Source organism: Oryza brachyantha, chromosome 7, assembly GCF_000231095.2.
Source record: "Oryza brachyantha chromosome 7, ObraRS2, whole genome shotgun sequence".
Classification (NCBI taxonomy): Eukaryota; Viridiplantae; Streptophyta; class Magnoliopsida; order Poales; family Poaceae; genus Oryza; species Oryza brachyantha.
Window position 1 is genome coordinate 4,556,310 of NC_023169.2, and position 24,757 is coordinate 4,581,066.

The window sequence follows — 24,757 nt, forward strand, 5'->3', positions numbered from 1 at the left end:
CTCTTCTCCTGGGCAACAAAACACTACTCATGAAGACTAGTCCAATTCTTCTTTTCACACATCATCAAAGAAGACGCATCTACCTCTCTCTAGCTAAGCTAGCTCTCTCCACTGCACTGTTTATTGCTGCATACAATGGACCATGCATATCATTGCCATGGTGATTGGGAGACTAGCTAGCTAACGTTTGCTGAATAAAGCAGAAAATGATGGATGGATATATAGTAAGATAGCATGCATATGCATGAAGGAAACAGAAAAGCCTGTACACGTTCCCATGTCCAGATATATAGGGGGCGATTGTTTGGGTTATTCGGAGAAAAAGTCAAACGATATATTTGTAAATAAAAAATAATTTATGAATAGAAATTTTATATACGTGTTCTTAGCGATCTAAAAACGAAGACTGAAAACTAAATTTTGATTAGAAAAACTTCAAAATCTACTTTACTTTAAGATTAAAAACTCAATTTTTTTGCTTATAAGCAAAAAGAAAAGCGAAAAAATAAGGCTTTATCCTCCTATGAGACGACACACTGCTAAGCATGAGGATCGGATATGCATGCATGCTTTCCTTTTTGCTCGGGAGTGGAGTGAAGGAGAGATTCGATGGCAGCAGGCAGCTTTGGTAGCAATGTAGGGCCATCACATGCAAAGCACCGACCAATGTCGTCTAAGGCAAGTACCATGTGCATCTTACATATAGTACGTTTACATTGCGTGATGCATGCAATTAGCCCAATAAGCTATGGCTAAGATCAACCCAGCAAAGACACACCTCGGCTTGTTCGATCATGAAGCGTTAGTTCATGATCAATTATAAGTCACTACAAGGAGTTTCTCCATTCTCCTATATCTCACTGCAATATGGAACATGGGGGTGGAGATGATGGTGGGTGTAGCTTTGAAGTAGAAGGTATATATAGGGCGGCGATCGATGTTCAACAGAGACACTGAGAGAGAGGAGAGTTTATCGAATAAAATGAGTTCAAGAGAGTTCATGAGAGAGATGATGGGTACAATATCCCATATACCAAGTTAATTATCTATGATGGTCCGTTAAAGGCAATTTCTTATCTCTTATGGGTTGTATTTATTAACCATTATGGATATGTGTCCTCATATGTCACAACTGTGTCTTCATATGTCACAACTCGATCATACTATACCACTTGTCAAAGATAAGATGCCATCTTTGATGGGTTATATTTGTGGATTGTTATGGGTGAGCTCTAGCTGTTCACAACTACGGCCATATGTAATGGGTGAAAGTAGTCACATTTAAAAAAAAAATTGAGCTGCAGTCATCCCAGACAGGAATTTCAATAATTTAAGCAAAATTTGATACATGACTCTAGCTAGTGTTATGACTTATGACATCGGTCATACATGACAGTAAAACGATGTTACCACTAGACAAAACTATACGCTTCTAAAACCGATACGTATGAAATATTTTCTGCCCTCCCATACCACACACACAAGGCTAGAACTGAAAATCGGCACATATAACCCCTCATTAGTGCTGGTAAACTAAAAGCCTGAAATAAAGCAGCATTACTAGTTTATTAAAAAATCAGTACTTATAGGTCTTGAGCCAAGCTGAAGCCATTTTTAAGTCAGATGTACATCTCAGACTTGCTCTTCTCATCTCTCTCACTCCCTTCTTCCAGATTTACCTCCTACTTGATGCCACCGTCGCCCCCAAACCCTCTTCCTCGTTGCCCCCTGTCCTCCTCATCACCTTCTTCTTCTTCTCTCGCTGCCTCCCCCCATAACGCCATTACAACAGCCACTGCACCTCCTCTTCCTCTCTCTGGTTTCCCTCTGTTTCCACCTCCAAATTCGGCAGCCTAGATCAGCTTGGGGGCCACTAGATCTAGCTGCCACGAGCTCGGGGAGACTGGATCCAATCGTTGTACCCTATCCGATGGCGGAAGCTCCCTCATTTGGAGATTGGGCAAAATCTGACTGTTTGGAGCTTCGGCTTCACAGCAGGGAGCAATGCAGGTAACCGGGCAGGCAGGCTTCACCACGACGAGTATTGCGAGGATAGCAACCACTTCGTGATCCATGTCTGTTAATGCCAGAATTTGGATAATTGCCGTTGGAGATTAAACTGTGACTAAAGACCGAATCGGACAGGAAACAGGACAATCGGATAGAAGACCAGGTGGAATACAACTCGGATTCAACCGACAGAGTTTGGATCGAATAAGACATAGAGTCCAATTGGGCCTAGAATGTTACAGATAGATTCGGGTAATCAGAGTCCGTGTAATTTAATCTTATCTCTTAATTAGAGTTAGTTTAGATTTTTCCTTTACCTCTAAAGGAGTTAGAGTCCGATCGGGACATGTGTGTTAGAGAGAATCTACATAGGAGTTTGTTATTTCTTTTTATCTATTAGGAGTCGCATATCGTGTCCAACACGGATTAGCATCCACCCGAGGGTATAAATATGTATGCCCGGGGTCATTGTAAATCATCTACATCAATCAATAGGTCAACTACTTTCGGTGCATTGCCATCCTCCTAACCGAGGTTTCAACTTCGGCGGAACTTGGCACCTGATGCGGGGCTGCATTGTCTCGATCTCCAGTGGAGGGGTAAGTCCTACGTTCCACCGGGCCACGGTAATCGCATCGGCTAGATTATAACTGTCTCAGTTCGGTCCGATCTTCTAATCTAGTTGTGCAATTGCTAGTTATCGTATCAGTTTCAACTTAGATCACTTTCGTGTTTTGAGTTGATCTGATCAACCACTTTGGGCGATCTAAGTTGGTTTGATATTCGCTATTTGACATATTCAATCTAGTACTGACTCGGTTCGGTCCGATCTAGTAGATTGTACTTATCAGATGATTTATATCAGATCAACGTATTTTGTTCATTGTTTTATCGGAGTACCAGCCGATAAGTTATCATTCATCGACTCATCGGCTTGATAGCAATCTAGATCTGTTTAGTATCTATCCTGATATTGCTAGGCGTAATCTTGAACTGTCTCGATTGGGTCCGATCTTCTATGATTATTCTTAGTAATTTAGGCTAGATATTTTATAGATCTTGATCGTTTGTCAATCGTTTAGAGCCGATGATCTTTGCCGACCTACATGCTTATCATATTTACATTAATAGAGTAGCCAATTGTCTTACTGTGTTATTTTTACACCAATCGGCTTGATTTATTTAGATCGGCAGTTATTTATGTTGCATCGGCTTATAAAAATTACATGCAAATTGGACTTAGCCGATCGTAGCAAAGCATTCATTGTTGAATTAATTATTCCAAGTAATTCATCGGTTTATTTATTAGCCTTGTCGATCTTCATGTTTCCTATAATCATATCGTGCTCGACTACATACTGTCTTGGTTAAGTCCGATCTATGTATCTTTGGTTCGATCTGGTTATAGGGGCTTGTCCGATTGACTAAGATTAATAAGTAACTTGGCGGATTACGTTGGTCTAATATTTAATTCAAGTTTGTTTCTATTAAGTTTTTAGCCGGTCCAAGCTTCTTACAGCCGATCGCTCATCCTATCGGCTAAATGTCGCAGCATCAACCCTGCATTGGAACTGTCTAAGATTAACTCTCAGGTATTCATGTGTGACACGTCAACGTTCACATTTTGACATCAACAATGTCGAACGACCTTTTAGTCTTCTCCGCTACCTAGGGCTTCACCAATCACCATGGTGAGTTGCCATATTGAAAGGTGGGTGACATAGGTGGACTTATCGACTGCATGGTGCCCATGACATTGTAGATATTTGCAATGATTTATGTCACTTAATGGAATTTGTGAATTGTTGATGGAATTTGTGATAAAATGTATAATTTGATGAAATTTTTGGTGGAGCCTATGGCTCAAAGCATCATATATGGTTGCATAATAGTGCCACTCATAAGGTGTAGGATGGAAGTCTGATACTGAGAGGGCATTTAGAAACGACATTGATTTGTAATATATTTTTGGTTGACTGAAAATATATCTTTTTAGTTGATGCCTTCTCCCTAGTGCTAACTTATGGTCCAGTTAGCACTATCCTCTATCACCAAATACTCATAGTTAGTGTTACCTTTTTTTTTCTGTAGTGTACCTTGAAGTGGTGGCCAAAGAGGACCGTTTCATTCAAGGTAGCCAAAGAGGACCATTTCAAGGTAATGGTAACCAAATAAGAGGTTCCCAAATCAAGGACAATTACTTTGTAGGTGGTGTGCTTCTGCTAGAGCTCAAGGGCTTTTAAGGATGTGATTCTCATGCCACCATTCTAGATAGATGAAGGACATCAAAGACACCGCTATCGTCAGAGAAGGACACCTTTGCCTTGTGGTCGTGGATGCCTCAGTCGCTGTTGCACAATTTATTTTGTGAATATCATTTAAAGGCATATGCCCATACATAATACCATCCTCAGCTATATATCGAGCTTTTTAAAAAATAAAACACCCCTCAACTCTAGCTTATTTTGAAGACACGAAACATGATATTTACGGGGCCTTAGTTAGCAAGAGAGGTAAAGAAAGTAGTTAAATAAAAGTAAAAAATATATATATTTGGATGTCAAAATTGTGAACAACACTATTAAAGTTGGTTGTATTACACTAAGGGAGATGTTTTTTTTACTAGTTTTGATAGTTGATAGGTGTAAAATGACTAGTTGAGGGTGTAATATGGGCATCCCTTGTGTAAAAATAGTTTTTCGAGACTAACTCAAGTGTAGTTTCTACACTGCTGGTGTCAACAAGTATCATATGTCGTTTGCTGCCAGTACATTTCTGAATTCAAATGTTTTTAAGTAGACGAGTGGTGTGAAGTGTTATTGCGGCACAAGAACAGAACAAGTTTGAAGCTCGTGGCTCGCTAGCTTGCTCGACTCGTGACAAAATCGGCTCGGTTTGTTTCATTTTTCTAACGAGTCGAGCTAGCATTTTAGCTCGTTAGAGATAACGAGCCAGCTTGAGCTGGCTCGTGAGCTGCTCGCAAGTCTAACGAGCTAGACCAAAGACACGTGATTCACGGGCATTCTTTGATTCCATCCCGGAATGCATGTGTTTAGTACTTTATAGGTTCACCATGTGATTTGTTGGTTTAAACTTTAATAGTTAGATACAATTTCATATGATTTGCATGTTTGAACTGAAAATTTGCTTGTATAACATATTGAATTTTTTTAGGTTAACTTTTCATGCATGGCTCACGAGCCTAACGAGCCAGTTGGAGCTTTATAACGAGCCGAGCCAAACTGAGTTTTTAGCTCGTTACGATAACGAGCCGAGCTGGCTCGTTATCCACACCTATTTGAAGCAAGCACATAAAAAGATTGAAGTTTTTTATCTGAAAACCAAACGACATATACACAAATAAAAACTAATTTGTGAATGAAATATTTATACGCATGCTCTTTAACAAAAACTAAAAAATAAACTACGATAATAGACCCTAAAATTAAATCCAAATTTAAGTTGAAAATTCTAATTTTGGCTTATAATTATAAGGAAAAGCCAAAGAATGAGAATGTTAATCTTTTGGACCGCTTTCTTAATCTCGTGCTTCCTTGCTTCTTTTTATCCTCTTTCTTAACCCCAAAGCTTTTTTATTCTCAGTTTTAAGGCTTGGAGTTTTGTGATTTTGGCTGCATATGTACATGTGGATATAGAGGTGGATATACATCTATTATTAAAAAAATTGAGAAATGACTGACAAATAACAACAATATTTTAAATTAAGCCGGTGCTAATTCCCTCGCTGGCCTCTCAACTGTGCGGTTTACTGACAAAAAGTATGCAGTCCAGATATGCAAATTGCAGCTTCATTCAGGGTTACTGTAAACCGAGATGTAAACAAAGTTCAAACGAAGTCACACTTTCGTTCACACCCAGTTTAATATTAAGTACCTAAGTTAGGGGTGTGACTAGTAACCAAAGGTGCACACATCAAGTCATACATTATGGATGTATTTGGCTACCATGGTGGCTAATGGAATATGTCAGTGCACGTACCCATAAAAAGAAACAGTTTCTAAAGAAATAAGTTGATTTTTTCTGATTTTTATGGAACGAGTGATTTTTACGTACGTGACGTGCGATGAAAAAATATAGACAACTTCGCTTTTAAATAGTAAAAATACATCCAACCCACGAAATGGGGAAACATGCTGAGTCACAAAACCATGTCCATGCGTTCAGCCTGCATGCAATTCCAAGAAAGAAAAAGAGGAAAGTGACCAAACTAGAAAGCTTGCGGACCCGAACACATGCCCATGGAGAGAGAATCAAGCTAAGTCCGAAAGAAAAAAATATTAAATTAAAAAAAACTGTACGTCGTAATCGTACACGTGCAATACACGTTTTGGGCTATATCTATCTAAAAATAATATAACAATACATAAAAATCTAGATATCTCTACGTGCAGTATCAATATATGAGTAAATATAGTATTAGGACCCTATAATATTTGATTGGGACAATCTTGAAAAATAGACCCCTACATCTTTTCTATCTCCAACAATTTCCCTATGCTTATATCCAATTATTTTGTTGTTTGCTAGTTAGGCAGGATGTGACTAACTATTAAGTAAAGATCGGTCCTTTATACAGTTATCTATGCGTATGCGCAGCATGATGTAGCCCTCTCTGTATCGTTGCGCCGTCATGGTTTCTCTATCTCCTAATGTCTCTATCTTTTTTTTAAACAATGGTTGTCTAAACGCTACCTAAGCTATACCAAATAAACATGAATGATAGGATCTACTTTTAAGCCTACAATATGTATGTTATACCTTAATAACGCAGATGATTGGTTGGTAGTCTATAGATCTGCAGTAAATATTACGGTAGCTGGACCAGAAGCTTTATCATTGTCTCAAGCCAAAAAAAAAAGAAAAGAAAAGCAGGCAATGCAATCTGACAATACGTATATGAATTCTAACAATATATCTATCAAATCCACTTAATTCTTGAACTCCAACTATGATTGCCACCAAGTATATTTGCATAATGTCAACTGCAGATCCAACAACATTTTTCACATCAGAGTTTTCTTCGTGTACAAATATTGCAAATTTATAGCAGTACATAGGCTATAAATTCATAGCACTTATAATGATATTGTATATATAATGATATTGTATATAGTCTATTCGAGTACACCCAAGTCTAACAATAAACTACAGTAATTGTCTAGAAGGAGTAATATATAGTCTCGAATGACCCAAGTATATTTTTTTTGATGAATACTAAATAGCTACAAAACCGCATATTACCATTTTCTTGAACCATAATTATGCCTGCTACAAAAATTCCACAGAAATCATATTTGCATTGCTTAATAATTTAAATGCCAGTACCATCTGCATGCCCATGCTTTAGGACATAATCTTAGCAAACTGGAAATCACAAAAATCGATCTGAAGCTTTCAAATGCTCTTCCGAGTGATATAGTTTAGTAGTAGAACAGATCTTCAATGCAATACCATTTGTGATTGAAACAACAACAGAAGAATTTTTCCTACCAATTGTGTGCACCTGGCAGCATGAATCATCCAAATCAGAGTACTGTGCACTCCAGGCACTAAAAGATTTGCTTGATGATGGCCATGACCCTCCAGCCTCTGGTTCGTTGTTTGCGACTCTATCAACATTGGTTGGGACATATAATATTGGTTGGAAAAAAAACACTTTTCAATAACTTCATAATACCACTTGACATTGCATGTTTTTCAAGTATGACAATCCAAACAACATTAAAGCATTCATATTTGAGAAATAGAAGGGCAAATGTTCATACCCTTTTGAAGGATCAGATGCAAATACACAGAGTATAGTGGGGGGTATGATCTAGTATGTGAGCAATCCAAATTGCTAACATACGAACTGTGAACTTTATGTTCAACCTCATATTCTTTATCATTGGATATCAAGTATGCATTGAACCGTCGTAGTTTGCTGCCTCAAATAAGTCCATTTCGGCTAATTACTCATGCGGATACTCATGCGGCCAGGTCAATCTTGATTACTGAAAATCAAACGAATGTAAGTAATATAATAAAGTGAAGAGCACCTTGGCGTTGCATCAACCTCTCCGCCGGGCGCCGGTGAAGTCTGTGTTACCTGGCTGCGTTGGGGATGTAGACGCAGCTAGGTCCCTTCGCCTCCACACCCTATTTTTCCAAGTTCACTGTCTCCTCCACAAGTCCCTCGAGCTCATCAACGACGAATGAATTTGGCTCCCTATCCCCACATCCTTCCACCTGATCTCCACCACCACATATCCCCTCTCCTCGTCGACTGAGGTGATCATGGCGGCAGGCGACGCGGGGGCAAGCGGCGGTGGCGCAGATTAGAGATGGGGACCAGGCGTTGTTGTCGGTGGTGACGGCAAACGCGAGTTAGTGGCAACGCAGATCGGTGACGGGGACCAGGCGGCGACGGCGTGGCGTGCTGGGCCGGGCGGGGGCGTCTTGCGCCGGTTGGCGGTGGCGCTGGGCGGCTTGCGTTTCACGGCAATATCGGGGGAGAGCGTAGTTGGAGCAAGTCTAATAATTTAGCCTGCTGCCGGTTGTAAACCAATGCCATGTCATATACAGCCTGCTATACAACAAGCTAGCTATTTGCTAAGCTGCAGCACAGATTTGAATCATTAATGATCATATGCACAGGATCGGGAAGAAAGAGATACGGGAGACACAGAACGTCGGCTTCTCATTGGGTGTAGGCTGGAACAAGGCGTTTTCCTCTCATACAATGCGCTACAGCCGAGCGAAGAGAATAGCGTCCGCTCCGTAATCTCTCTCCTTACGTGGCTGTGTTTAGATGATGTGGACCCTCTCTCCGCCGGCTTGCAGTTGGTTATAATACTTGCTCTTAGGGTGTGTCCTATATAGGATTGTAAGAGAGAGCTGTTTCAAAATATTTTGGACCATTGAATGTGTGTATCTAGTATGGCCATAAAAAAATTTCAACTCCTCCTTTTTATATTATTATCAACATAAGATGTATACCACATGTATATTATGGTCCTAAGATTTCAAAGACGCCGTCCTATATATGTTAAATATGTACTTACAAAATTTTTAATATCTTCTAAATATATAGAAATTAATTCTTTTTAAGTGTAGCTAGACGATTGAATTTCTAATTTTAAATAATATTATTTCAGATATGCTAAATTTACATAAGATTTTGGTTATGAAGATCATACTAGGAAAACTTTACTCAAGCAGATCAGTTCTAATGGAATCGGCCCAAATACTAATCCGAAGCGGCCCGGCCCATCTCATCCATCCACTACAGAAGAAAACAACAATTATTTGCGTTATTAGTAGTTAATTAGAAGTATACTTTACTAGGAGTATTATTGTTATGCGTTGGAGGAATCAATCTGGCGCTGTCACAGCGGAGTAGCGAGAGAGAAGGAAGGGAAAGCGAGCGGGGAGAAGAAGAAGAAGAAGAAGAAGAAGCATCAGCCGCCGTCGCGAGCGGGGGAGAGGGAGAAGCCAATCCGGTGCTGTCCCGCTCGCCCTCCCCTCCCCTCTTCGATTCGATCCGAGTCGTCGCTGATCCGGTCCTTCTTCTTCTTCCCACGAGCCAAGATGAGTTTCTTGTTCGGGAAGCGGAAGACGCCCGCCGGTAAGATCCCCTTCCGAGAAATAGAACCACCAATCCTCGCAATTTTTGCGGTCGATTAGTTTTCGAATTTTGCGTGCGACTAGCATCTCGCTGCTGTGGGATACGTTCATTGAATCGGCGGGTAGTTAGGGTTCTTGGTGCCGATTTAGTTTTAGGGATCTTGAATTTGGGGCCTTCATTGAGGAGTGTAGCCTTGCAGAAGTGCAGTGCTTGTTTTAGACCTTCTTTTATCTCTCATGCATTTTTTTTTCGTCAAGCTAATTTTATTCATCCTTTAGTTTCCAAAAAAAAAAAAACATCCTTACCAACATAACAGAACTTTCTGAAGAGTGGATGACAAGATTATGTTGTAGTATGTACTGAACAAAATTTAGAATAGTAGCACCTGCACACGCCTTACAACTAGGATGTTTGCAGTAGTACATACTGTACCATCATTCTTCCAAGTGTTAACTGTTTTTTACAATTTTTTGTGTATTCAAGTATAAAAGGACAACTATTGTCTGTCTTGCTATATGTAAAAGCTGGATGTGCATGTATGTGTTTGAAACTGTGAAACTTCAGTAGTATCTATGAGATTATGAATGTGTATATATAAACTATGCAGAATCTGGATGTCTATTTTTGGAGCACCGTAGTTGAAACCATTCTGAACATGAGACCACTGTTTTGGCATATTAACATGCTTCTATGCTTTCACGCAATTGTTAAAAGGCAGTAAATTTTTATATTACTTTTGTTTCAACTTTAGACATTAATATGTTCTTCTCAACCTTTTATATTACTTCCAAGCTATCAGATCAAAATACGAAAAGTGTTAGTATCGACATTTATATCAACTTGCTTATTGTTTTGTATCAATTTGCTCTTTCAGAGCTCTTGAGAGAAAATAAGAGAATGCTGGATCGATCAATTAGGGAAATTGAGCGGGAAAGACAGGGATTGCAAGCCCAGGAGAAAAAGCTCATCACTGAGATTAAGAAAACAGCAAAGGAAGGCCAGATGGTATGAACTCTGGTATTTAGGAATGTGATTTAAGTTTTCCTTTGTTCTTGCTCTTGTGTTCTTTCCTATTCCGTGACACAGTTCACTTTGTGGGAATTTGTTCTATTATTACTATTATTTGAACAAGTTGATTTCTGGCTGCTGAGATTTAGTACGAATGTGTTCCATAATGTTTCAAATATATGGTAAGCAAAGAACTGCAATCGATAGATCAAGATCTATTATGAACCAGCAGTGGTAGTAACTGAAACATATCAACGACAAGATCGCAGAAGAGATGTTTCTGAGGAATAATTTTTATCCTAGACTGAGAATGAAAGATATATGTAGTTTCCTACCATCTTATTGCGATTCTTAGGCCTCCATAGAATGTGTGATTTTTTTTGGGATTCCTGTGATATCCTTTGGAATTCTTGCATTCCAAATAGGGTCTCTACCATTAATATGGAAATAGCCCTACTTTACTACGATGAGTATATTGGTCGACTGATTGGTGTTAATTGGTATTCTTTCCCCCTCGCAGTAGGTTTTATCTGTGACTTGACCAGACTTCCAAATAGATCACATCTTTTGATATAAATTTGATAACCTGTTGAGGAAACAGTGAAAGGTTGTAGTCTTGTGGACGAACAATTCCACCCTGCTGCTAAAAATGGACATATTAATGTTGAATGATTTGTCAGCATGTTTTGCACTTTTGCTAGATATCATTATAGAGACTAAGAGAAGCAAAAATGTTTCATGAGTTTATCCAAGAACTCTTAAAGGCAAGATCTAATAGAATATCTCAAGGGTAGCAAGAGCAATCATTATTCATGTATTGGAAATAAAATTACATCTATACTGATAAGTGGCGATAATAGACTCTTCAAAATAGGGTATATATTTTGGGTCATGTGTGGTTTATCTCTGTCTGCAAAATACTTTCATGTGATGGAACATGGAGTGATGTCTAAGGACTTGAGTTTGCTGCCCCCGTATTGCTTGCTGTTCTCGCCTTCTCAGACAAAAGAACCCCTGACACAATGGCTATATTTCTGCAGCATCCTTGGTGTCATTAATGAACGTGGTAGAATTTAAACAACCAACACTAATGTTTCCTTCTACTAGTAATATACCCATACATTGCAACAGGACCATATAATTTATGATGGACTATACAGTCCCATAGAGAAAAGAAACGGAAGCAATGACTGTGTCTTCAATGGCGCAATCCTAGTGTTGCGATGGTCTTGTAGGTTGCCGAGAACGAGGGTAATTTTTGGTGCTTAGCGGGAGCATCTGCCCTCCAAAAGCTTCTTTGTGGACTGGCAAACCTGGGCAGCTAGGGTTGTGTGTGTGGGTGATTTTGGTGGGAGGGCTTTGGTTCTCCTAGTTTGTATTTTTTTTTCTTTATCTTCTTCCCCTTAATGAAATGAAACACAATTATCTTGTGTTTTCGAGAATTTTTTTCTGGTTTTGTGGAAGCGGTGTTTTTCGCGTGACGTAGATTGGGGAAGAGGACGAATGACTCTACTTTTAAGTAGTAGACATACAATTTTCACTTTTCAGTTATCATGGCCTTCACATTTTTCCTCCTACAGATTTACTATTTTTTTGCATGAACCAACAATACATTGCATATTTGACACAACTCCATGTATAATTTACTGGCTATTCCCATTGATGATTGTAAATTTTATATTGTGTTCTTTTTCTTACATAAACTGCACATACTCTAATTCATAGTGGTTAGCAATGAACAGAAAAAACTAACTTTCATGGATTGCACGGTATGAGAGTTTCAAGATTTGTCTCTTCCTCACATAAAGCCTACTGGCACAGCAATTTGCTCTATTGCTTGACCTGAAGTAGATGAAACAAACACAGGGTCTTAACATGCTAAATTTCAATGTTCAAATTTTGATAATAGTCGAATCAATATAACATAAAATCTTGAAATACTTCTTACCTTCTTCTAGTGCAATATGTAACACAAAAGCTACATTGAACTAGATGCTGATTTTCACATGCTACTCAGGGTGCTGTCAAAGTAATGGCCAAAGATCTTATTCGTACACGGCATCAGATCACAAAGTTCTACCAACTTAAATCTCAGCTTCAAGGAGTTTCTCTAAGAGTTCAGGTAACTATTGCTCTCTCATTTCCTTGCTAATTCTTGCTCTTTTTTAGTGTGTGTATGCCATATCAATTAGCAGTGACTTCCAGGTGCTTGATTAAGTTTTATTGAAGTTGATGTTTTATGTGGTGAATTCTTTTTTGTTCACAAGTACATGAATTGAAAAATGGTATATAAGTTGCCATTGAGTTATATAACACCATAGAGCAAAACATATTTGGTGACAAATACCTTTTTAATTCCATGTCATTAATAATCTAGAGTAGCTGCATCTCCACTTTACTAAGTTGTAGCAGTAGAAACAACATGACCTTTAACATGGTTAAGCTGTGCACAATTTTTTTACTTATAGATGCTACTAGATATTTCACACAATGGGCTGAAGACCCAGGCTTATTTTTAATTTCACATAAAATATTCTGTTGATCTGAAATTTGGTGCTGCATCCATTTTATCGTTCACATATGCATTTCCAACCTGCAACCATTACAGACATTGAAATCTACACAAGCTATGGGTGATGCCATGAAAGGTGTTACGAAGGCTATGGGTCAGATGAATAGGCAGTTAAATCTACCAGGATTACAGAGGATTATGATGGAATTTGAGCGACAAAATGAGAGGATGGAGATGACGAGTGAAGTCATGGGTGATGCTATAGATGATGCTTTAGAGGGAGATGAGGATCAAGAGGAAGAAACTGAGGAGCTTGTGAATCAAGTCCTTGATGAAATTGGCATTGATGTTAACCAAGAGGTATGTTTGTCATACTGCTTTTGTGTTTTGTTTTAGTGAGATCATTGTGGTGGTTAGAATTATCATGAAAACAGTAGTTTGGTTGGTTGTGGACAGAATACTAAATTGCCATAGGTGATAGGATTGCAGGTTTATAAATTTTGTTCTAAGTAAAAAAAATAAAAAGACGCAAGGAGGTGCCAATAAATATTGGTTTGGTCCAACATATGTCCACAGCCAAGTATAGCTGATCAAACCAGGGCCCATCTCCAAAAATATTTACCTCTATTCAATAGACAACTTTGTTCATTCTTACCTTTAGTTCTACCGAGTTGAACCCAGCACTAATTAATCTCTTCATGATCTATAATCCTTTAAAAAGAAGCAGTGGTGGTGGTGAATCTACCATCATCCCACCATCAACCCGTATCTTTTTCTTCAAAAGGTGGCAGAGTGACCACATTCCAGCCATCCTCTACCAACTCTACTTTATATACAAAGAAAACATGATACTTTGGGGGGCAATATATACATCAATTAATAGATAATATATGCAAAAGTGTTAGTAATAATGTGTTAACGATAAATTTCTTTAATTAAAATCTCATTGTAACGCACGAGCAATATGTTAGTTTGCTTCAAACTTCAAACTATAGATGATGTAAAAAGATAATGGTGATTGTATCTGTAGTACTTGATTCTGTGCGCTGGCTGTATCCTGGCTGCAATTGTATCTATTATATGGTCTTTGCATACTATGTTTCTGTAACTTTTTGCAGCTTGTGAAGGCCCCTTCAGCTGCTGTCGCCCAGCCTGCTGCAGCAGGAAAGGTTGCACAGGCTGAATCTGCCGGTGGGGGTGGGAACGGCGACGGTGGAATCGATGCGGATTTGCAGGCAAGGCTGGACAATCTGAGGAGAATGTAAATTCCTGTCCGGTGCTGTGCTGCACTAACTAAAAGAGTGGTATTGCCTTTTAGCACCATTTCTTGTGAATATGTATTTTTACCATAAGATTCTCAAGCTTACTACAGAGTTGCAGATACTCGACATGTCGTATAATAATAATAATGATCGATGAGCAACCTCTTTGCTATGTCATTCTACTTACAGCACAATAGGAGTGATGGGAATTTGAGCTTAATTTCCAACATATGAAATGCATGCATATTTCTTTCAAAGGCAAAAAGTTACAGCTGTTCTGGTTGATGGATCCATAGATAAATCTAGATATGACTAAAACATATTGTGGTGTGGAACATAGGGACTATATTTTGAGTTCGTCTTTTATCTGTACTTTTCTATCTTGGCTTTCAGAGACCACTAAAAGTACTCTACCCCTTCATTTCGTATTATGAGCTAATTTTGACCAAGTTTATATTATTATTTTTAATACAAGAAAAATATATTATAAAAATATGTTTAATATTAGATTTAATGAAACTAATTTAATATTTTAAATGTTGGTAAATTTTCTTGTGAACTTGATCAAACTTGACTTGGAAAAAAGTCAAATGACTTATAATATGGATCACAGGCAAGTATTAAAGTGTTTTGGTCGCGAGTCTCGGCCTAAAAACTGCTGCCCTAAAGCCATAGCGACGTGTGTGCAAGACACACAGAAAAGGAATTCTACTGTGTATGAGTATGACTGCTGAGGTACTGAGGATCTCGCTTTGCATCGTGCCATCGACGGAAACCTGATTCTACGATGTCTTGGAACAATTTTTCCCCCTATCTAAATGAGAAGATGCTATAATTCTTTCCTGATCTTTATATCGATGACAGCTACGATTTATATTATGATATGGAGAGAGTGCTTATCTAGCTAGCATAGGCCACGTTCAGCGACTATAGAATGCTGGTAGGTTAACTTATCTGGCACGAAAAACATATTAATATATTAATAGATTAGTATATAATTAAGTAATTATAATTATTAAACAATAAATAGATTAATATGATTTTTTAAAATTATTTTTTTATAAATTTTTTTATAAAAAATACACCATTTAACAGTTCGAAAAACGTGTATACGGAAAAAGAGAGCGTTAAGTTAACTAAGGGCTGGGGCGAACGCGGTATCAATCTATTATTAGGCTAGTGGAATAGCCGAATAGCTAGTTTCTTGTAGCGTGTTTTTTTTTTTTTGGGTTACTCTGGCTAAAATATTGGATGACTATATCTCACCGCGTGTTGTGTTCGATTTTATTTGCTCATGGTTCGATTTCTCCATATATTGGAGCTGCTCTTATGCATAAAACAAACCCATTTTACTCCTGATTATTTATCTACGTTAAGCAAACTGGAAGGTCCACCTCTAGTTTTGATCCTATATTCTTACACCATAACATCATAACTCGACATGTACAAAGCTTGCTCCCTAAAGATAAATCTACATGCATTTGAGTTATAAATTAACCTTATCAGAAACTTAATTTGTCTTTGCTGATAGTAAAAGCAGCACCCTAGGCATATATTCAGTAGTACAGTAGTAGTAAATTGACCTCAATTCTGTATGAAAACTTTGCACATAAAATGTCTCTGCATATAAACATTCAGTATGGATATTCTGCAAATGAATTCTTAACAAATTCAGAAAAGCAAGATAAAGGATTAAAAAAACACACATGGTCTGTGGCTTGGCTGCACCTAGCAGGCCATCACTCGAACTCTGCCTGCTTGCAAAACAAAATATGGCTTGTATTTGTGTATGAAGTACAAATGAATCAGAACATATCCAGCAACTACAGTATTGGTAGTAAAAAAAAAACATGATTAATTGATGTTGAGTGGTTTGTAACTGTTCTTCATGGTGTGTACAACTGTCATCACAAGATTTTGGAAAAGCATGTATGCTGCGCGCACCACAAGCACTTGATCAGACTTAAAATAACTTTGACTGCACATTCAATGCTCCAAACACATGATTCAGAAAACATGTTATCCTGAATGGTTCATGCTTGTCACTAACAACAAAATATCTAGCACAAAACACTAGCAAGATAATTTCACACCTTTAAACCAATGCCAAGTAGTTTCAGTGTCACCCCCTAGTAAAAATAGAAGAGAACCTCATTTCTCCTTGACTGCTTCTGCATGATACTGCTCCAGTTCAGCATCAAGATCCGCAGCCGATTTTTGTACACGATTCCGATCATTTCCACGATTTTTTCCCTGGCCGCGGCCACCACTGCCCTGGCTACTGCTTCCAGGACGACCGTTACCTTGAAATCCTCTTGGGCCACCTCCAATGCCCTGACCGCTTCCTGGGCGAACATTACCTTGAAATGGTCCCCTTTGGCCAACTCTTCGAGGTACACTATAGAAAAAGAAATCATAATGCTATGAGTATTTGGTGATAAAGTATAGTTTTACAAGGGCGTGACGACTTTAAGATTGATTACAACTTCTGTTATTTGAAATGCTTCCTGACAGAGGAATTACCAGTCTGAACGAGAGGTTAAAGAATATGGTTACCAACTCTAGCAATCAAAAGAGTGTCCTGTTACACTGTGCATGTGAATATAAAATCTGTAGATGTATGTATCTGTGAATATAAAAGCCAACTCGCTAAAATTTCTGAAACTGGCTACTAAGAAAGTGGGAGTACATCATGTAGTTTGCATATTCTAAAATGTTGTCTAATAAGAACTGACCAAGGTTCTTTAACAGTGCAAAAAAAAGTAAATGCCACAGTAGTGTGATCTGCTCCATTCAAAATCAAATCATGGACAACCATTATTCCCTCTATTACACTACAAATGTACTCTTGGATAGAAATTCCATAATTGTAATTCCATTGATGCATTAAGTGCAATTATAATACTTTCCAGTCTTGGTCGTCCCTTACTTGTCAATGAGACAACAGGTGGTTGGATTATATATTAATTCTTTGAGCAGTCTGCACACCAATTTTTGATTAAGTATCTATTAGATTTAATAGTTGTCCACAGAATTCTAATCAGACTTACATTGTGAAATACTTCCTCCAGTTCCATAAATCTTGTCGGTTTGAATAAGGGTGTGGTCAATCTTTTAAAACTTTGACTATTAATAACTTTTAAAATATTTAGTTTGAAAACACTAGGACAAAATGTATTGGTGAGTCATAAAGATGGATTTAATAAAAGGAAACATTTATTTACTTTTTGTATATATTTTAATAGAAAATCACAGTCAAAGATAGAATTAGAAGACCGTGTCTCTATCCAAAACGATAAAAAATATCAAACTAGAGGGAGTAAGAAACAATTAAAAGTGGTTGGAATCATTTTGTTTCCAATGTGATGCACAAGGAATGCCTGAAGGCCATCACAGCCATCTTATCCTGGTAAGTTATAGGAAATAATAAAAAAAATGGTATATCATGGATGAACTAGATGCATGTCTTGGTTCGTGATACCCTAGCTAACAAGGAAGAGTCGGCTAACGGTTGTCCATGACTAATGGATGGAGTACGAAATAACCACCACCATGAACAAGGAAAGCAAGTTTCTGGATTTCTGGTTGAACCTTAAGACCAGATAGCAGGACAATGACCTGCCTGCAATGTTATTTGATCGTCTGATTAATCGTGATTAATAGGGGTAATAGGTCCCCCGACCTCAATTAGGCTAGTCGAAACAATCAGGCCGATCAGAAACCTGATCATCCGATTAGCCGACGATTAGGTCCGATCAATCAGGCGATCAGAAGGGAGTAGCGATTAACTGATCAAACCTGTTGGCCAGCCTGGCAATCTTAGACCTTTAGTTGGACTGGCCCATTCTAGGTAGGGTTATACTGTATAGTCCCCTCACCCCCTTAGGCATCAAAGCTCAATGGTAAGTACCATCTAACCATCAAATAATTTCTCCATCAGTGCATTTTATGCTGCACACTACATAGTATATAGGGTTCTTATGTTCTAGTAAATGTACTGTAGTACTATACCAATTAGCCTCAATTAAGCGGGCTGAGCGACGATAAATCAAGCTGTCGGTGCCATGGCGATCAGGTCTGATCGGCCGATCAGATAACATTGTCTAAGTGTGCAACCTGATGGCATGGGTGCAACCAAATATATATAAGACCACACACACTTAATCAAATCTATCTTGTCATCAGCCGAACCAACTCCTCCACTAAATCCATCTTTGTTGCTGACCAAGTTACTGTCCTTCTATCGAATCTGTCTTGCTGCCGACCAAATCCATCTTTTATGCCAGTGGAATGCAACCTCCCCTGGTGCACTTTCCATCCTCTATGACAACACCACACTGCAGGCTCCCACCTGGCAGGTATTACCATTGTTCTGACCTCTTCTGCATAGTATTTTTTTAATGATGCTTCCTGTTCCTGGCGCCTTCTCATTACATGGAACTAGGGGGTGAAAACAGTCACAGAAATTTGGGACCAACCAATGCTCGTTCCCGATTTCTACTGACCAAAAGACCTGAAAACATTAATTGTTGGAACAGAAATGGAAACGGTAAAACAAGCCAGAAACAGCATCAGGAAGGATTCCACTTTTATGCTGATGTTTCCTTGGCTTAGCATATTTATCCACCGGTAATTTCTGAATTCTGCTACTCGAACAGCCTAAGCCTAATGTATCCCAGTGGCCATGCGCTCATGTCCCACAACTCACAGTCATGGCCCAAGTTTCCCTTGAGGTTACCCCAACTGAGGCGCAATGGCCCAAACTTACTGCACGTGATATTTAAAAAAATGTGCTTGCATGAGGAGCCTGAGAATCAAATCAAGTACCTCCTGTTCCCCCTCACTCACATGCAAACCAAGTAACCAGCAAACTGTCCAGCACTTCAGTTTCCGTTGTAAAATATAAATTGTAAGAATAGTACTATGAGCACTGTACTGACACCACACTCAATCCGACTGGTAATTGAGGCCTCATTTGGGTCAATGTCTAAGCTCACTGATAGATAGCAGAATCCTTCTGCAACAAGAACCCAAAATCATTTTTGTCCAGACATATAGTTCTGATTCTGTTTTCAAGAAAAGAAATATGGTTTGGGAGATGGTTGATGAAGTTTTCCGACTGTTTTTGTCCCTATATGGAACATTTATTCTCTAACAGAAATCCATGGTAAACAGTATTCAATTAATTAGGTTGACAAAGTTGAAGATTTTCAAGATAGAAGAACTGCCAGAGATTACTCAGAGTAGGTGATTCCAGTGTCAGAATTGAATTATGCCCCAAGTGTGGTGTGTTAATCTAACAAGGCAATTGTTAGTGCCAGACATGGTGACTAAAAATCTAGAACAATGAAGCCTATTGCTACTGGAGAATTCACCATGTCCTATACTGCTACAACAATAATACATTACAGATCCCTATCACTGTAGCTGCTGAACTTTTAATTTATCCTTTAGTTGCACATAATTCCTGACCAGACAACAGTGTCAGAGTATATGGTACTTAGAGTCATATTAGAATAGAATTGATTTGTGTAGACTCCTTCCTTATCTCCTCTCCATGTACTCCTATACTATATATACCAGCCCCCTAAGGCTCAATACAATAGATCCAATATTCGCAGTATTCTCTCCCTTCTATACTATCCAACATGGTATCAGAGCCAGAGATCTCGAGTTCGAATCTTGGCTGGCGCGCAATTAATTAAATTAATTGCAGCCCACTCCAATATTCCACGCTTGAGACTTGAGGAGGTCTTGCGTGAGGGGGAGTGTTGGAGTGTATAAAGTGAATCGCCCGCCTTTCCCAATCAGCTTAAGCGTTTAGGTGCAACTGGCTGGTGCATGCAACTTAACAAACAGAACCCACCAATTCAAGCATTAGGTATGATATGATGATAACATGGGAAATATTGTCAAAATTGTCAAGCACATATCTTAAAGCAATATGTTTAACAACATAGACTATATAGTAGTTTAACTACTAGTTAGTTCTATAAGCTGTTCAGTTCGTCTTTCGAATTTTCTAATCATTGAACTTCAAACATAACAGAACTATCTCCTATTGTATTTTACTTTTTCTCCATTTCCACAGCAAATCTAAGATATTCCACAGCATTCTCAAATTCTCACATTTTAATATGAACAGAAGAACCCAACTGAACAGTGTCATGCGCACAAACATGAATGGAATTAAGCGGTACATTACCACAGGAATCTGTTTCATTGCCTAACTGGTGACCCAACATACAAGTCATGTTACAGGTCACAATAAAGACCACACGACAAATTGACAACAGTGCCGGTATCATAACATTTGTGTGGATAACATTACCCTGTGCAAGTGCTAGATTGCAGCAGCAGCAGCAGTACAACCCAAACAGCTTGTCAGCTTAAAGCAGAGCCACAACTTCATTGAGGTTAATGATACTGAGAAAACTAGTCTGATCTCTGATGTGTGATTTGTGAACTACTTAGAGGCATTTTGAAATAGCAACATATGAGACCTAAAAACATTTTCCATGCAGGAGTATGCTCTCATTTCTGCCAACTGATTTTGGTTCAGTACATAACTATGATTTGAAGTATCAAAAATGGAGGAAATAACGAATCAACAAATTCCTTCATGACATTAGAAAACACCTCAAATCTGCTTTTTATAAAAGTTCTTAATTTCTTAGTGGCAGTTAGTTGCTAGTAAAACATTATTTCTAAAAGAGTGAAAAATGAAAAACGGATGCTTCATACAATGTTTTTTTTGTTTTGCATTCTTAGAATGAATATATGAATTCAAAGAACAGTTGAAACTAACCTGTTAGGGTAGTTTGGAAAAGGTGGGTTGTACAACAACGGTGCTGTTGGGGGTGTTGGGGATGGCTCAGAATTAGTTCCGATGAGATCTATCTTCATTGGCTTCCCATCAAGTACTACACCATCATATTTTTTGATAGCCTCCAAAGCATCCACTTTTCTTGCAAACACAACTTCTGCCGTTCCCTAACCAAAAATATCAAAGAAAATTGGAATACGATCTGAGCGATATACAAAAAAGTTAAGAGAATACTACATGGCCTACCTGTGATTTTCCATCCTTATCATAGTTAACAGAATAGCGTTTGAGTTCACCAATCTCTGAGAAGAGCTCCTGGGGAAATAAAACAACATAATTCATCAGTTACAATCAGAGAACAATCAAGGTGCTGTGCAGATATTCTTAAACAAAAACTACAAGTTACATTTTGTTCTTTTCAATTACAAATAGTGGTGCTTTTAACACAGTTTCCATGACAGGCTTGAACCAATAGTTTTTACAAGTTACAACAATATGATGACTTTGTAGAACATAAGAAAACACTGAAAATATATTTGCTTCTTTTGTGCAACAAGTTTATTTATTTAAAATGTCATTTGTAAAAGTACAGAAAAAGTATCATCATATGCTTGGCTTGGTGATTAGAATATGTCTAGAGTTAATACAAGACTTAATATGTAAGACCTCTCACAAAGAGGCTACAATATCTACATAGAAATTGGAAAGACAATATTATATTTCTTCTGAGATTATTAAACGAATTTCCATGTTACAAAGAACAGGTGCTGCACTGAAACTTACTTGAGAACTTTAATATGGAGATTGCGGACCATATTATGTAAAGAAATAACTGAAACAATGTTTTACCAACAACTAGTATAATGCAAATCTTGGTAATTTTGGTTCTAGTGGCACCAAAAATGTTGAAAATATTGACTCTAGTTTAGTTACATACCACTCATCGATCCTACTACACTTGTACACCACAAAAAGATTACTACATTCACAGTATAACATTATGTCCGCTTCTAAGTGTCCCCCTGCTATTTAATACATTTTGTTCTCAGCACATCTCATACCAAGCTTAGGCAAATATCAGTTCAACACAGATACCGTCATTACCCACAGACCTAGAACAGCCTCCCCTCAGAGCTTGCCTCTCACCACTACTTGCTACCCAGGAAGCCAGCATGACAACCTCCCATGCCGATCTCTCATCCCTGTAATGCAATCCTTCCCTTCCCACAACCAAGAAGTATAAACTGACCATCCACATCAAGAAATGAGCCAATCCGTGATATTGTGTGGTGTCTTGTTGTTTGTTGAATTGCTGGGGATCTAAGCTAGCCTCTGTTGCATCATATCCTACTCGTAGGTAGTATAAAAACATAAGCAGCACTAGAGCTCAGCTCCAATTCATCTTCTAGACTGTATCTAGATGGACTAACTGAGATGGAAAGGTAATTGACTAATTGTAGCATCTTCCATATGGTCAGTTTTCTCATCACAAGAAAGGAAAAAAGAGACGCGTGCTAGTGGGAGTAGAGGTAGAGCAAATCTTTGGGAATTCTGGGATACAGTTCCATGGATTAGAATGGACAAGCAAAGTACGGCAAAACCAGCAGCAGGGCAAGAACAAACTGCACCTGAACGTCCTCGACGGTGACGCCGGCGTCGAGGTTGGAGATGTGCAGCTTCGTCCCCGTCTCCAGAGACCGTGCGGAGTTCGGCGACGGCCGCGGCACGACCCCGGCCATGGCGGCTACATGCTCGGAGTAGACCCCATACGGCGAGGCACCAGCGGACGCGGCCTGGACGGGCACCACCGCATCAGAGTCGGCAGCGTTGGCGTTAGGGTTTCTTGCGGAGGAGAGGGTAAGAGCAGAGGGGCCAGGCGAGGCGAGGGGAGCGGTGGTGCGAACGGGGAGTACCTTAGGGCCGGGCGGCGGGTACGGCGCGGCGCGCGCGGGCGGCGGCGCGCGGCGGGTGGGCCCCGACGAGGAGGCGGCGGCGGCGGCGGGGGGCCCGGCTCTGGGCTTGGTCTTGGACTGCTTGATGAGGTCGTCCAGGGACATGTCCAGGCCGCTCGACATGGTCGCCGGGCTGTGCGGAGGGGAGCCGCCGCGAAGGATGTGGCACCACGTCGGCGGCGGCGGCGGCGAGAGGCGAGAGCGGAGGATATGCGCTTCTCCAGGAGAGAGAGAGAGACGCTTGCGTGGGCCTTTCCGGATTTGCTATTCCACGGGTGGCCGTCGGATCAGGATCTGGCGTTCGTCACTCTCTTTCACACATTTAACACTACGCCCTTGTTATATATTCATTGTTATTCAGTTCATTAATCGACGGGAAAAACGCAGCGGATTAATATATTTATTAATTAATTACTATCTATATTAAATTTGAAAATCATATTGATAAGATTTTTAAAGCAATTTTTTCATAATTTTAAAAAGAATACTCTACTTATAACTATTCGAATCTAGATTATTAAACATAATAATACGAACGCGGGCTACACCACTCTCGGGTCACTCCAGGATCCATGGTCTCGCGATGTATCATCTACCTACTATGAGGTTTTTTGTGTCCTATATTTATCTATATATCAATACATATATATTTTTTATATGTGTCTAGATTTATTAGCATACATATAAATATAAACTAATCCAAAAATCTTATAATATGGAACGGAGGGAATAACTTTTATTTATGTTTAACTCTTACTTTGTTTACAATTTAATCGGAGTACGTAAAGACTGAATAGGAATCCTATGGAGTTTGACTAGGGACGGTAAGTTTAGCGGTCTGAAGTCGGATCGTAGAATTGAACGATCAACAAATATTGTCTAGAAGGATTCGCTACAGCAGGAGCTATAGTACTCCCACTGCTACAGTGGTTCATTGAGCAGTGCTTTGTTCTATCTGAACCACTCTTAGGCCTCGTTTAGTTTCTAATTTTTTTCTAAAAACATCAAATCGAATTTTTGGACACCTAAATAAAATATTAAACATGGATGAATCAAAAAACTAATTGCACAGTTACGGAATAAATGTTGAGACGAATCTTTTGAGTCTAATTAGTCTATAATTAGCCATAAGTGCTACAGTAATCAACATGTGCTAATAACAGATTAATTAAGCTTAAAAGATTCGTCTTGCGGTTTCCAGGCTAGCCGTGAAATTTGTTTTTTCATTCGTGTCCGAAAACCCCAATCGACATTTAGTCAAACATTTGACGTGACACTTCTTCCAAGAATTTTCTCAATCAAAACCCCTCTTATTTGATTCAATAGTGGTCAGTACGACTGCAAAAGTTGCAGTCATACTGCCAACTGCCAGTGATCTCAATTCGTAAAATTCATAAAGAACTAAAGATTGTTCTCGTTAACAAGTAAACTTCATGGCAAGTCATCAACGCTGATTGGAAATAAAGAGGCTGAGGTTAACGGAATCACCTCCACGGTCTCCTAGGTGAGTGTTTGAGATAAGTTGATATTTAAGTATTATCTTATTTTTATAAAATTATT

At 38.9% G+C, this 24,757-nt stretch overlaps 2 protein-coding genes across 2 annotated transcripts; one reads left to right on the forward strand and one right to left on the reverse strand.

Moving 5' to 3' along the window:
- Window positions 1-9,354: 9,354 nt before the first annotated feature.
- Window positions 9,355-14,642, forward strand: LOC102721460 (vacuolar protein sorting-associated protein 2 homolog 1-like). Its single transcript, XM_006657516.3, has 5 exons — window positions 9,355-9,637; window positions 10,512-10,642; window positions 12,663-12,767; window positions 13,254-13,517; window positions 14,276-14,642. Exons 1-5 carry the CDS (start codon window positions 9,601-9,603, stop codon window positions 14,420-14,422), a joined length of 684 nt encoding a protein of 227 aa, XP_006657579.1. The 5' UTR covers window positions 9,355-9,600; the 3' UTR covers window positions 14,423-14,642.
- Window positions 14,643-16,135: 1,493 nt separating this feature from the next.
- Window positions 16,136-23,523, reverse strand: LOC102708912 (THO complex subunit 4A-like). Its single transcript, XM_015839091.2, has 5 exons — window positions 23,159-23,523; window positions 22,874-23,038; window positions 21,492-21,560; window positions 21,228-21,412; window positions 16,136-16,817 (listed from the first exon to the last, which is right to left on the reverse strand). The coding sequence occupies exons 1-5, from the start codon at window positions 23,318-23,320 to the stop codon at window positions 16,571-16,573; spliced, it is 828 nt and encodes a 275-aa protein (XP_015694577.2). The 5' UTR covers window positions 23,321-23,523; the 3' UTR covers window positions 16,136-16,570.
- Window positions 23,524-24,757: the final 1,234 nt, after the last annotated feature.

Bases quoted from the DNA above. Each gene is read 5' to 3' on its own strand.
- LOC102721460 (XM_006657516.3), top strand. From the start codon at position 9,601: ATGAGTTTCTTGTTCGGGAAGCGGAAGACGCCCGCCG. The intron at 10,643-12,662 runs GTATGAACTCTG...CATGCTACTCAG, and splicing joins CAGCAAAGGAAGGCCAGATG to GGTGCTGTCAAAGTAATGGC. The intron at 13,518-14,275 runs GTATGTTTGTCA...AACTTTTTGCAG, and splicing joins GCATTGATGTTAACCAAGAG to CTTGTGAAGGCCCCTTCAGC.
- LOC102708912 (XM_015839091.2), bottom strand. From the start codon at position 23,320: ATGTCGAGCGGCCTGGACATGTCCCTGGACGACCTCATCAAGCAGTCC. The intron at 23,039-23,158 runs GTACTCCCCGTT...GTGCCCGTCCAG, and splicing joins ACCCGCCGCCCGGCCCTAAG to GCCGCGTCCGCTGGTGCCTC. The intron at 21,413-21,491 runs GTAGGCCATGTA...ATTTTTGGTTAG, and splicing joins ATAAGGATGGAAAATCACAG to GGAACGGCAGAAGTTGTGTT.